This window comes from Carcharodon carcharias, chromosome 2, assembly GCF_017639515.1.
Source record: "Carcharodon carcharias isolate sCarCar2 chromosome 2, sCarCar2.pri, whole genome shotgun sequence".
Lineage (NCBI taxonomy): Eukaryota > Metazoa > Chordata > Chondrichthyes > Lamniformes > Lamnidae > Carcharodon > Carcharodon carcharias.
The window spans coordinates 85,830,080-85,844,206 of record NC_054468.1 but is presented as its reverse complement, the minus strand read 5'-3'; the positions used below and the strand labels follow the sequence as shown (position 1 = coordinate 85,844,206).

The window sequence follows — 14,127 nt, the reverse complement described above, 5'->3', positions numbered from 1 at the left end:
TATTACAAAACTCTGATGCATTCTGTGGTGATGGCAAATGTGGATAATCTCACCTTGTTTACATCCATCCACTTCGAGTGAGCATCTGTAATCAAGAGGAACATTGTGCCCAAAAATGGCCCCATGTAGGTTAGGTTCTGTCAGGGCCACTCAGCTCCTGACCTCATTGCAGCCTTGGTTCAAACATGGACAGAAGAGCTGAACTCCCGAGGTGAGGTGAGAGTGACTGCCCTTGACATCAAGGCAGCATTTGACCAAGTGTGGCATCAAGGAGCCCTAACAAAACTGGAGTCAATGGGAATCAGGGGGAAAACTTTCCACTGATTGGAGTCATCCTAGCACAAGGGAAGATGGTTGTGGTTGTTGGAGGTCAGTCATCTCAGCTCCTGGACATCACTGCAGGAGTTTCTCAAGGTAATGTCCTCAGCCCAACCATCTTCAGCTGCTTCATCAATGACCTGCCTTCCATCATAAGGTCAAAAGTGGGTGTGTGTGCTGATGATTGCACAATGTTCAGCACCAGTCATGACTCCTCAGATTCTAAAGAAGTCAATGTCCAAATGCAGCAAGAACTGAACAATATCCAGGCTTGGGCTGACAAGTGGCAAGTAACATTCGCAACACACAAGTGCTAGGCAATGACCATCTCCAACAAGAGAGAATCCAACCATCGCTTTTTGATGTTCAATGGCATTACCATCACTGAATCCCCCATTATCAACATCCTGGGGGTTATCATTGACCAGAAACTGAACTGGACTAACATATAAATACTGTGGCTACAAGGGCAGGTCAGGGGCTAGGAATCGTGCGACGAGTAACTCACCTCCTGACTCCTCAAAGCCTGTCCACCATCTACAAGGCACAATTCTGGCGTGTGATGGAATACTCTCCACTTGCCTGGATGAGTGCAGCTCCCACAACACTCAAGAAACTTAACACCATCCAGGACAAAGCAGCTCGCTTGATTGGCACCCCTTCCACAAAATTCACTCCCTCCAACACCGATGTACAGTAGCAGCAGTGTATATCATCTACAAGATGCATTGCAGGAATTCACCAAGTTTCCTCAAACAGCACCTTCCAAACCTACAGCCACTATGTGGACAAGGGCAGCAAATTGATGGGAACACCACCATCTGAAAGTTCCCCTCCAAGCCTCTCACCATCCTGACTGGGAAATATATTGCCGTTCCTTCACTGTTGTTAGGTCAATATCCTGGAACTCCCTCCCTAACAGCATTGTGGGTGTGCCCACACCACATGGACTGCAGCGGTCGAGAAGGCAGTTCACTGCCACATTCTCAAGGGCAACTAGGGATGGGCAATAAATGCAGGCCCAGCCAGTGAAGCCCATATCCCGTAAATGAGTCAACATGGAGGCGGACCTATGGCCTTCCTGGCTGAAGACTGGCATCTGTGATGTTGGGGACATCCAGAGAAGGCCGAGATTGATCATCCACTTGGCACTTCTGGCAGAAGATTGTAGCAAATGCTTCAGCCTTATATTTTGCACTGATGTTCTGGTTCCCCCATCATTGAAGGTGGGGATATTTGTGGAGCCTCCTCCTCCAGTGAGTTGTTTAATTGTCCACCACCATTCACGAATGGACGTGGCAGGACTGCAGAGCTCAGGTCTGATCTGTTGGTTGAGAGCTCACTTCGCTCTGACTATCATTTGCCGCTTATGCTGTTTGGCACGCAAGTAGTCCTGTGTTATAGCTTCACCAGATTGACACATTTTTAGGTGTGCCTGGTGCTGCTCCTGGCATGCCCTCCTGCACTCTTCATTGAACCAGGGTTGATTGGTGGCCCATTGAGACAGGACAGAGCCGCTTATTCTCATTCTTATGGTGCAATTCCTAAATTTTCATCTTCTTTAGAAGATCTTACGTTTATATTGCACTTTCTATGACATTAGGATGTCCCGAAGTGCTTCACTATCAATGAAGTATTTCACTGGGATTTGCTTCAGTGATGTGGATTGAGGGATAAATATTGGTTATTGACCCTAGCAGAATGCCCTACTTTTCTTTAAATAATGCAATGGGATCATTTACAGTACCTGAGTGACTAGATGGATTCTCATCTGAAAGACAGCAACTCCAGCAGCACAACACTCTCTTTGCACTATCATACTGAAATGTCAGCCTAGATTATGCAATCTGGAGTGGAGTTTTAAACCCATAACCATCTGACTCAGAGGTGAGAGTTTTACCACTGAGCCAAGGTGACACATGGCTCTGACATCCTGCTAAACATTGCACACAAAAGATTCTAATATGAAAAGACAGCTTACCATAACTCCTTGATTTGGTTTTTACTGGCGAGCAGGAGAGCACTCATAGAATCAATCATTTCCTCATCCATGATACTACCTGTTAGCCTAGAGTTCAAACAGTGGGTCAAATAGATCAAGTAATGTCTAGAAAAAATGTGCAATAAAACATTGTCATATACAAATAATATCCCTGTATTGGATCACACTGTTTGCTCTTGTCCTATGGCATTTCTGATAGGCTACAGTTAAGATGTTTAAATGTTAAGCCAGAACTCTGTGTTTAACCTGCCCTGCCTCTTGAAGACCATTCATTAAGTACTCTCTGTGGGAAGGCAGACTAAATAGATATCTCCTGAAATAAGTGTACAACCCATTGTACCACCCAGCTTTGTGAAAGGAAAGTGTCTGCTCCACTGTACCACCCTGTCCCAGAGTGTGAAAGGACAGTGTCTGCTCCACTGTACCACTCTGTCCCAGAGTGTGAAAGGACAGTGTCTGAACAACTGTACCACTCAGTCCCAGAATGTGAAAGGGAAGTGTCTGATCCACTGTACCGCCCAGTCCCAGAGTGAAAGGACTGCTAGGTTAAATAGACTGTGAGTACCACCTGGTATATTGAAAAACTTGGCAGAATCAGTGTATCTCATTAGAATGGGCCAGACTAAATTACATAAGAGTACACATGGCCTAAAAGGACTCTGCAGTCCAAATGTCCAGTCCAAGAAAAGAATACCTGTCAAATTGCTCACGCCACCAGATAGCCATCCAATTCTTCCCTCAAAACTGTCTCCCTGGGCGGTCAGTCATATGCTCAGCAACCTTGTCCTGAATCTGAACTGCTTGTGCATCTTCCCTCTTCTACATTTGAATTTTAAAATAGCATTTAAAATTCCTATGTCATAGAAAGATAATAAAATATACTCTCCCATTGCTTTATAGCCAAAGTACTTACGTTATTTTTTCAAAGGATTTAACAACTGGTAATAGTCTTTTCAAACCATCTGGTGATATCCTGTATTTGGATAAATGGAATTCCTTTCTGTCCATATCTGATGTTTTCAGAACGAAGGCCAATGCTGAATAATCAGCGAGTGATAGTTTTTTAGAGGACAACACTCCCTGATGAAGGGATTCATTGATCTCCCTCACTACCGACTTGTCATTCAGCTCATTTAGACAGTGGAACAAATTGATGCACCTTTCCGGAGGGATGTCTGTCTGTAGCAGCTTCTTCATGTAGCTTATGGTTTTCTGTAGGTCATCTTTCTGTTCCTCCACGTGGGTTAGGAGGCCTTGCAGGCACTTCTGAATCCTTCTCCTTCCCAAGCCACAGAGAAATTGGAGAAACAGATCCAAGTGGCCAGTGTGACTCTGAACCACTTCGCTGCAAGCACTTTTACAAATCTCAAAAAAGGTGGGCTTTGAAAAAGCCTCCCAGATCCGCCCAAGAATGCTGTATATCATCAGGTTCCGTTTTTCATTGTGGTAGGTTGCAAAAATATAGAGAGCAGCAAAGTACTCTTGGACTGTGGAATGGACAAAGGAGTAGACACGCCTGTGGGAAAGCGCGGAGTACTTGATGTAATATTCTCTGCAGAACATACCACAGATAGATGAGATATCAATATTGAAGCATTTAAAATCCTCCTCATAAAAGACAAAGGTGCGAGATTTCAGATACTGGAATGCGAGCTTGCCCAGGTTGAGTATCGCCCCCTGATCTGACTGCAGTAACTGGAAGATCTTCTCAATTTTTTCCTTTCCGTGGCCACGGTGTTCATGGTGGTATGTCACCATGACAACTAGAAAGTTGGTATAAACCTCAGTTATTGTGTTACCTCTAAATTCCTCAGCACATGATGTCTTAAGGACATGTTCCAAAACAGTGGCAAGGATCCAGCAGAAAGCAGGCACATAGCACATCATCCAAAGGCTACTTTGCTTCTTCACTAGTGCAATGATTTTCTCTGCCAGTTGGCTGTCCTGGCATTTCCTCCTGAAATATTCTTCCTTTTCTTCATCTTGGAATCCCTGTATTTCTGTCACCCTGTCCACATAGCAGGATGGAATTCGGTGCATTGTTGATGGGCGTGTTGTTATCCAAATAGATGCTGTATGGAGCAGGTTGCCTTTGATGAGGTTTGTCAATAAGGATCGGAGAGGCACCGGTTTCGATATATCAGAACACACAGGGGTATTTTCAAACTCCAGAGAAAATCGGCTTTCATCCAGCCCGTCAAAAATAAACAGGGAGCGGGCAGAATCATTTGGGTAAGTCTCAACCATTTGCCCCATGTGTGGGTAATGCTGTTGCACCAACTGCACAAGGCTCATGCTTTCCTCAGATATCAGATTGAGCTCACAGAATGGAAAGACAAACACAAAATCATACTCCTGGTGCATTTTTGACATTGCCCAGTCGAGGAGGAACTTCTTCACATAAATTGTCTTCCCGATGCCTGCGATTCCACGGGTGATGACCACTCTTGGTTGCCGTTGCTTGTGCATGGGTCCAAAAATGTCCTTGTGCTTCATAGATTTAAAAGTTGCCCTGCCATGCCTGGGTGAGGATGATCCAGCCTCTGTTACCTCATGCTCCACATGAAGCTCGTTGCATTTGCCATCGGTGATCCAAAGGTCCGTAAATCTCTGAAGGAGACAGACACACTCCCCTGCAGTAGATGTGTAATCAGTGATGTATTCAAGTTTTTCCTTCAGGATCTTTTTATGACAGTTTATTAGTTGATCATATGATTCTCCTATAAGGACAACAGGGAGAAGGTTTTACATTCTATTTACATCCCTGGAGGAATATTTGTGCTAATCAGTACAACTAAAATCAGTACTTAAAAATGGAATTCTACAGAGTAAAGCTCCCTCTAATCAGTCTCATCACTCTCAGGTCAGACATCAAGTGGATTTCATACGAAGAAAAACTTCCGTTGAACTATTCATCAAGCACTCCCAGGGTTAAATATCCATACCATCATAATATACTTGAACTCCTAAATGCTATTTTTCTTTCTGTGTGACATTTCCATTTGCTATTTTTCCATCCGTGTGTAATATCACAATTTCAATTTTAGTGTGGGCAGCTTCGTGTTACAATTTAACAATCAATGTAAATTGGATTGAGAACATCAAAACTGATGCTTCCTGGCATAAACATGAGATATTTCCTCTATTATGTCAGGCTGATTCAAACACAGGACCTAGAGCTGCAAGGACAATGTCCAATTCTTGATACCATGTCATCCCTGAACATGAAAGTACACCATGGCATCCAGTCCCAGAGTGTGAAAGGATATTATATCAGTAGAATTTTGTACTCAGTAATTCTACAGCTACATTTGTCTATGGAGATGATTTATTTCCGGCTATCTTTTTCTTGTTCTGTTCACGAAAACAGCAAATTAACACATTCTTGGATAAATGAGAAGTTACCCTAGATTTTGCATTCCCAGATTGTTCACTATCACAGTGTTGACTACTGCAGTTTTCATTGTGAGAGGGTGCATTGCCAAATGGATCACTGTTAAACAAGGCACTGCCAAAGAAGGCACTGTCAGGGAGTATTTTCTTTACTTGCTGGTTTGTTCTTGTTGAAACTCTGTGACCTGCTCTCAGACCACTGTTGCCTCCTGACAATTTCTTTTAGGAACACGGGAGTCACAGAGTTCATTCAATCTTGGTTTCCCTGACTGACTCTGCAACATGAAATCTAATTACAATGCATTTTATTTGTAACTAATTAGTGCTTTACTACTACTTATTAATTGTTTACTAGTCGGAGCAGATGGGGGTAAAGCCAACCAGTGAAAATATCCACCTGGAATCATAAACAGACAAGGTTGATGTTAGGTTCAAGTATTTCATTAGAATTACATTTGGACAAAATCATTGTATTTTGGAAAAAAAGAAAATATTGAATTTTCACATAATCTAATTTATTCTTTCTCAAGACCTGCAAACTATCGGGCTCCACACTGCCCTCATTCTCCCTTTCCTCCCAACTTTCAAATTTTAAAGCAAGAAAAATTACCTTTTCTTCTTTGTCCATAAAACAACACTAGGATAAGTTTCACAAATGTGAATCCTTTACTGAGGATAGCGTACATTGGGAATTTGCACACCTCTGATGGTATGGGGGAGTGGACACAGTAACAATTTTCTTACTCCTGCTCTTGGCAAGCAAGGCCCTTAGCACACTTATCTGAATGACTGAGCATCAAAAATAATTCAACAGCTGGAAGGTGTTAGGCTCTCCTGAGGGGCTGCTATAAATGCAAGCACTTTCCTTATATTTATTATGTTTGTAAAATCTATATAATTTGCTTTTTTTTGTAGCTTCATCACCTTGTCTTCCTATCTGTTAAATGTTTCCATTTCTGAGCCTCAAGTGATTCTGCTCTCAATTCCTTCCAAAAGGTTTTTACATTTACTGTACATTTCTGCTTTAATTAAGGCTTTTACCTTGTAAGGAAAGCCATGTAACTGGTGGAATGGACTTGATGCTGGCCTACCATAGTAAAGGGTTGCTACCAGTGAATGCATGATCTCAGATGTCACAGGTTGAAGTATTCTACTTGCTGATTAGGTGGCAAATGACAACCTGTCAGTACTGATTCACTACCCCCTCACCCCCCAACTTTGCTGCTTTCTCCACCTTTTTCTCCAACTGTCTTTTCTTGGTTCATCTCATGCTTGTATCACCTTACCTCATCTCCCTTCCCTTCTCTTCACTTTATTTCTTTCCTGCAGAATAGTGTGAGGATAGTGGGGGATGGAGCGACAGCTAAACTGAGCCAATCACAACCAACACAAAGATAGAGAGGGATGGCTGCTTGCTTTAACTATTTTGAACTCTTGATCAGTGTGATAAATCTCTGACCAAATTAAAGATGTGGACCATGGCTGCAAAGCATGCTCCATTTGTGGTGGGTATGCGATGGGGGCATGAGTACTGTAAATGTAAGTACATACACTGCTTGATTTTGTGCCTGCACATCCAGTTCTATTTATTAGTTGAAACTTAACCTAATCATGACAATATTCACCATAATTTATTCTATGGATGGGCAACCGGAGGTTGTTTGAAGTACTTCATGGATGGATACTGGCATGTTGTTTGAAGCACTTGAATATTGTTTCCTCCTCTCCTGAAGGTGGAGGATCCTCACTCACTCTTCCATGGGAAGCAACCACTCTCCAGTACCTTGCCTAAGTGTTCGTTCTTTAGTTGTAATTCTAGTCAATAGGTTATTTTATCATGGGAGACACCACAGCCAAGCTTGATCCTACCCTCACTTGACAAAGAGCCATAGAAGTTTACAGCACAGAAGAAGGCTATTTGGTCCACCATTGTCATGCCAGTTCTTTGCTAGATTCAAAACTATCCCAACTGCCTAGCTGTCACTCAAAAGCTCAATACATTCCCCTGCTTGAAATATGTATATACTCTTCTCTTAAAAGATGCACTGATCTTTGCCTGAGCTACACCTTATGGAAAAGCATTGCATGTCTCAAGAATTCTCTTTTTCAAAGTGTTTATCCTAACCCCACTGCTCACTCCTTTAGTGAGAATTCTAATTTTATGACCCCTCGCCACTGACCCACCAACCAAATAACATTATGGCCCAGTACTTCCATTTCCCTGAGGAGTCATACCCAGCAGGTACCCCAGAAAACATGCTGGGGGCCCCTCAGAAGTCCCTACACAAGGACTTCATGGAAATTGCCCAGGAAGTTCAAACCTCCCAAAGGCAATTACCTTGCACTGGGAACCATCTAATTTTCTGATTTAAATCAGAAACTTTGAATACTTTTGACTCACTTAGCAGAATAGTTACCCAGAAAAAGTTAGAAGGATTAAAACCACTTCTAACTCCTGGGTATCTATACAAGTGGCACCCCCCAACCCCCAACCCAACCCAACTGGAGCCCATGATGGTTCTAGTACTGACTCCTGGGTTATACTACTGTATACCATCTGCCAGGCGAGAAAGCAACAACTCTGTTCCATGTCACTCAGCCAAATTTGTATTCATACTGACACTGTCTCTTTTATTCCATGGACTTCAACTTTGCTGGCAAGCCTTTTGGGTGGAATTTTTGCAAACATCTTTTGGATATCCATGTTCATCATGTTACCTGTATTACCCTCATAAACCTTCACTGCTACATCATCAAAAAACTCAATCAAGTTAGTTAAATGTGATTTGCTTTTAACAAAAAATGCTGGCTTTATTTAATTAACACACACTTATCTAAGTGACTGTTAATTTTGTCCAAAATTATCATTTCTAAAATCTTGCCCATCAAAGCAGTTATGTTGATTGGCCTGTAGTTGCTGAGTTTATCTTTACATGCTTTTTTGAACAAGGGTGCAACGTAAATCTTCCCATAACTTTCACTGCTCCAGCAGAATTTCTCCCAGCTTTACAAGTACCTCCCCAGAACTACAGCTTCTCACCTCTGTTTCACCCTGGTAAATCTACACCGAAGACGCACTTGTTTTCATATCCTTTATAAAATGGGGCTCCCAATACACATAGGTACTCACACACATGCATGGACATATCAGTTGGAGTCACTGGGTAATGATCAGCAAAATAAACCCTGGCTGATTATTCCCCTATTTAGCTCAGAGCTACGAAAGCCAACTTACTAATTCCTGAGATCATCAAAATCAACAGGGACCTGGGATAGAATCTGAGGCTTTCTCCATCTGAAAACTAGTGTCTTTCCAGATGGGGCATGATGGAAAACACTGGTTAAGGTCTGTAAAAAAAGGTGGTCTGGAACCTTATAATTTCAGGTTGATTTAATAAAATCCAATGAAAATGATCTTTCCTCTGTTTCCTCTGATGCCCATAGATTCTGCTAGTGGAAATTTGCATTGTCAATGCTATCTTACCTTCCTGGCTGCCTCTGCAAACACTTTCCACGTTGATTGTAATGGGCATGGAGTTGATCGTAGAATTCTTCACAACTGGTGAGATGATGTTGCTCCCAGTTTCTGCACTCATCTTCGCACTGATCATTTGATTCATCCCTAGAAGAGTTGGAGGGGTTACAATCATTGGATGAACATATGAACTCGTTGTACAGCTCCTTTTGCTACTCCTTCTGTCTTAGAGTCCCTGACCCGAGCTAGCTCTAGATCCATATGTGCCAGCCATTGTCTGATACCTAACCTGAGTGAATAATAGCTCACATGTGATCTATTAAACTATTGAGGGGCACCACAGTGCCAAATCTTCACCCAGTACCCACATGAACACGCTTTAATGGATTCATGAGGCACTGGCATCAGCACTGGGGAAAGAGGGAGCTATTTTGTTGCAATGGGCTTCCCATGCTGGGACTAGTGTCCTGGTGAATCAAATAATTAGAGAGGAGGGGCTAGAGAGACTTTTCAGGAGAGGGCGTGGCAGATTTACTGTGACACAAACCGTGTGGTGGCATGAGCCACCAATGACAGAGGGCCCCAAAATGCAGGGCAAATCTGACAAATGACTGAACTTAATAAGCATTGTAAGTTGTGAAATGGTCCAGGCTTTCTGTATTCTGTGAACATATTCTGCGAACTGTGCTCTAAATGTGGTTTTTTGAAGTCATCTAGAAAAGAATTTTGCTTCGCCATTTTAGCACAACAGCAACTAAGGAAAATCAATCAAAGTCTGTCTGCTTGACTAATTATCCATCTGAACAAAAGCACCATCCCCTATACTTTGCAACAATGCCAGTGATTTGTTATTAGTACATAATGGTTCAAAATCCCGTTTTGAGAGAGCCTGATAAAAGCACAAGTTTACCTGTACTAAACCTTATTAGGTAGTTCATGCCCACCCAGGCCCATCTGTGGCTATGACCTTGCTCTTTCAGGCATTTTTAATTTGCTTAAAATCAAGGTCAGTTTTTTTAGCAATAACGAAGCGACACTATGAGTCTGGCAATCAAAAACACGAATAAATTGAAGACAAGGCAAGAAGATGAAGCTAAGCAAAAAGATGGTTTGTCATCTTATTTTAAAAAGCTTGAAGTATTGAATAATGGATATTCATCCAAACATATGGGCAAGGAAACAGCTGAATTAACTGATCACTTGCCAAGTTGTGGACTTACCTGCAAAAGTTGAACAAGTGGACTCTGAAGTGACAATGGAACTACAAAATATTAGTAATTTTGACAAAGGGAAGAAACCTACCCTAAAGACATTGCATTGGGGCCAAAATTTGTTTCATTGGATAAGATAGAATATTTCTTGGTAAATATTAGAAAAACATAGGTAATAAGAAAATTTGAGAAAAGAATATGAAGTTAGAGGACAAAAGCAATTTAGAGGTCTTCATGAGTCCCATTTTCTGAGGATGAAGAAAAATGGGATGACAGAAATGAGAATTTGGTTGATTTTTTTTTGGAAACCACTGATGCAGTCAACTGTTATGTTAGCAAGTTATTCCCTGACCATAGTGAAGGGAAACAAACATTTGTTGCCGGGCACTCTAATTGGAGAAATTGTGCAAGAGATGTTGCTGATCATGAAACTTCCAAAGCTCATATTAATGCTATGTGTAAGTTCATTCAAAGGTGTAAATTATCTGAAAGAATTGATTCTGTGTCACCGGCTCAGTTTGAAAAGAAGTGTTCTTTTTGGAGGAATGTGCTAAGACGTGTTGTTGCCATGGTTCAAGTGCTTTCTACTTTGGGTCTACCCCTAAGAGGACATGATGAGTGATCATTGTCAAATCGAAAAGGTAATTTGTTAGCCTGACTTGAATAGCTTGGTGAATTTGATGATTTTCTTAATGAGCATTTGAAAAATTATCAGTATCATGGCTCAGGGAAGACCAGCTTTTTAACACACCAAACCTACGGTGAATTCATCACTATAATGGCAGGGCAGCTCAGAAACCAATTCACTGATTAAGTAAAAGATGCCAAGTACTATTCCATAATAGTCAATTCAACACCAGATGCGAGTCATGTAGACCAATTAACATTAACTTTAAGATATGTGACTGGCAATGGTGAAGTTGTAAAACGATTTCTTTGCTTTGTCCCACTAAAATTCCACACTTCTGTATGTCCAGAGACAGCTGCTTTGGAAATCATTACAAATTTAGGTTTGGAAATCAAAAACTGTTGTGGGCAGAGCTTTGTTAATGCCACAAATATGGCAGGAAATTCTTTGGGCCTATGGGCAAGATGGAACAATGCAAGCCCCTCTGCTTTAATCATACCATGTTCCAGCCATTCCTTAAGTTTAACCTGCAATGCTGCAGCTGAAACTTGTGAAGGAGCTACATTTTTTTTTACTTCATTCAAAACGTGTATGCCTTTTTTTCAGTTTCCATGCATCAGTGGAGTATGCTACAATAACACTTGGAGCAGGCAAATGAAAAACATTTGACAGTCAAAAGGATTTGTGACACCAGGTGGTCTGCTCGCGCTGATGAGAAGTGTAAAAAAGGCAGGAAGATATTTTCCGTTGATACTAGAGAGAATGAAATCAACTTAAAAGGGAAAGAGAAGATCATTGTTGAGAACATTAATGTTACTTGTGACACAATAATAGTGCAATTGCAGAGTGGACGTAAATCTCTAAAGATTTATTTTGCGTGTTTTTGGACAGAAGTACAGATGAAAATGCTCAAAGCCACAACAGTAAGAAATTAAGTGAATTCTACCAAGAGGACATAGGCACAAATCTTTTTGATGATGAAGTGAAACATTTCATTCGTTTTGTCAAAAATGGTGAGGTCTATGATTTGAGATCATCAGTTGATTTGCATAGACTTTTACGTGATGGTTTTCAGGAAATCTTTCCAAACGTAGAAACCATTCTGAAAATATTTTTAACAATACCTGTCACAAATGCTTCCGGTGAACGTTCTTTTTCTGTATTGAAACAAGTTAAAAATTATTTGCAAAATACAATGAGTCAGGAACATTTGACAAGTTCAGCAATATTGACAATTGAAAGTACTTCATTACATAATATTACTTACAATGACATAATTGACAATTTTGTAAAGAAAAAGTGTAGGAAAAAAGCTATCTGAATACATATATTTTTATTCCAAATCGAATAAGTTTCTTCAGAGGAAGTTAACTTTTATTTTTCCATTTATGTGTCATCTATACTTTTTATTTTTACACGTTTTCCATGTTAGCATAATGTAAATACAAACTTTTATCTAGATCAAAAGTTCACAAAATGTGGTCTGAGACCACCATTCAAGTGCACTGAAGAAAGGTTATTTAGTTTTTTCATATATAAGTGCTCTTACCCAAAGCACTTTACAATAGCTAGCTAACAGTACGAACAACATTTGGAAAGATCATTAAGTGGTTTGCCGAGACCCTCAGCAATTTTCAAGGGGTCTGTGAAAAGAAATTAGACTACAAAAACAATCACGGTACCTCACTTTATTTTCATTTACTTCCTATTACTTACAATATAAGAGGAGGATGAAGAAAAAAAAATTGAAAAGTGGTGGGGAACAGATAAGAGAGAATGTCGCTGGATCAAAATCCTGGAACTCTCTCCCTAACAGCACTGTGGGTGCACCTACACCACAGGGTCTGCAGCGATTCAAGAAGGCAGCTCACCATTGCCTTCTCAAGGGCAATTAGGGATGGGCAATAAATGTTGGCCTATCCAGCAACGCTGGGTCATGAAGTGGGAGGGGGGCCCAAAAGTGAAGCTGCGCACAGGGCCCCACTAACTTTAAGTTCGCTACTGGGGGAGGGGAAATTTGGAAAGTTAAAGAGAAAAGACAAGGCAGTTTATCAATGTGGGTAATGATAACCAGAGCGTGACAGGAAAGGACAGAACATACAAACATAAGAGTTCACCAGCAAATAGAAAAAGTTAGTGAGAAGACAGAATTAAAGGCTCTTTATCAGAATTCAAACAGTGTTAGCAACAAGATGCATACGCTAAATGGGTATGATATGATAGCCGTTAGAGAGATATGGTTGCATCGTTACCAAGGCTAGTAATTGAATATTCAACATATTCAATTGATATTTCAAAAGGAGAGGAAGAAAGGAAAAGGAGGTGTAGCTCTGTTAATAAAGGATGAGATCAGTACAGCGGTGAAGAAATTATCTTGGCTGAGAAGATCAGGATGTAGAATCAGTTTGGGTGGAGATAAGAAATAGCTACTGATGGGTGTAGTTTATAGACTCCCTAACAATAACTACACTGTCAGACAGAATATAAATCAAGCGATAATAGGGACTTGTAAGAAAAGTACTGCAATAATTGTTGGTAATTTTAATCTTCATTTAGGCAAATAAAATTGACAAAGGTAGCCTTGAGGAATAGTTCATATGGTATATTCAGAATAATACATTGGGGAACTAACCAGGGAACAGGCATTTTAGATCTTTTTAGATAAGTCTAGAGTTGGACCATTGGATGCGGTGCTTATTGAGTTGTGCATGTTTTATGATAGTTGACTTGTCCCATTCATTGTGTTTGAGCAAGCTTGATGCCCCTTGAGTCTAGTGTGTAGTCTGGGCTGTTTTCCCAATATAGATGAGTCCGTATGGTGTGCTATAAATTCCTGGTTTATTGTGGGATGGTTTTTTGTTTTTGTGGGTATGAAGGAATGGAGTTTCTTAGATGACTTGTGTCAGACTTCTATGTCCAGTGACTTGGGTACACCTTGCAGCCTTATTTCATCCATCATGTACTGGTATACAAGACATGTCAGGGATGTTATGGGAATCGACCAACACCACACCATTCCCAAGACAGTGGCCATCTCATCAGTGACATCTGGATACTCCTACTCAAGGAGGACATTACTATTCTGCACAGTCAACCAATC

The 14,127-nt window shown here is 40.9% G+C and overlaps 1 protein-coding gene across 1 annotated transcript in view; it reads right to left on the bottom strand.

The window, feature by feature from the left end:
• The window catches only part of LOC121287746 (NACHT, LRR and PYD domains-containing protein 3-like), a 48,408-nt gene that overhangs the window by 14,640 nt on the left and 19,641 nt on the right, over nucleotides 1–14,127 (bottom strand). Inside the window, exons 3-6 of the mRNA XM_041205640.1 lie at nucleotides 12,152–12,184; nucleotides 9,198–9,335; nucleotides 3,234–5,040; nucleotides 2,300–2,386 (exon numbers count right to left, since the gene is read on the bottom strand). Coding sequence (XP_041061574.1) covers nucleotides 2,300–2,386; nucleotides 3,234–5,040; nucleotides 9,198–9,335; nucleotides 12,152–12,184 — 2,065 coding nt within the window. The remainder of the gene's footprint in view (nucleotides 1–2,299; nucleotides 2,387–3,233; nucleotides 5,041–9,197; nucleotides 9,336–12,151; nucleotides 12,185–14,127) is intronic.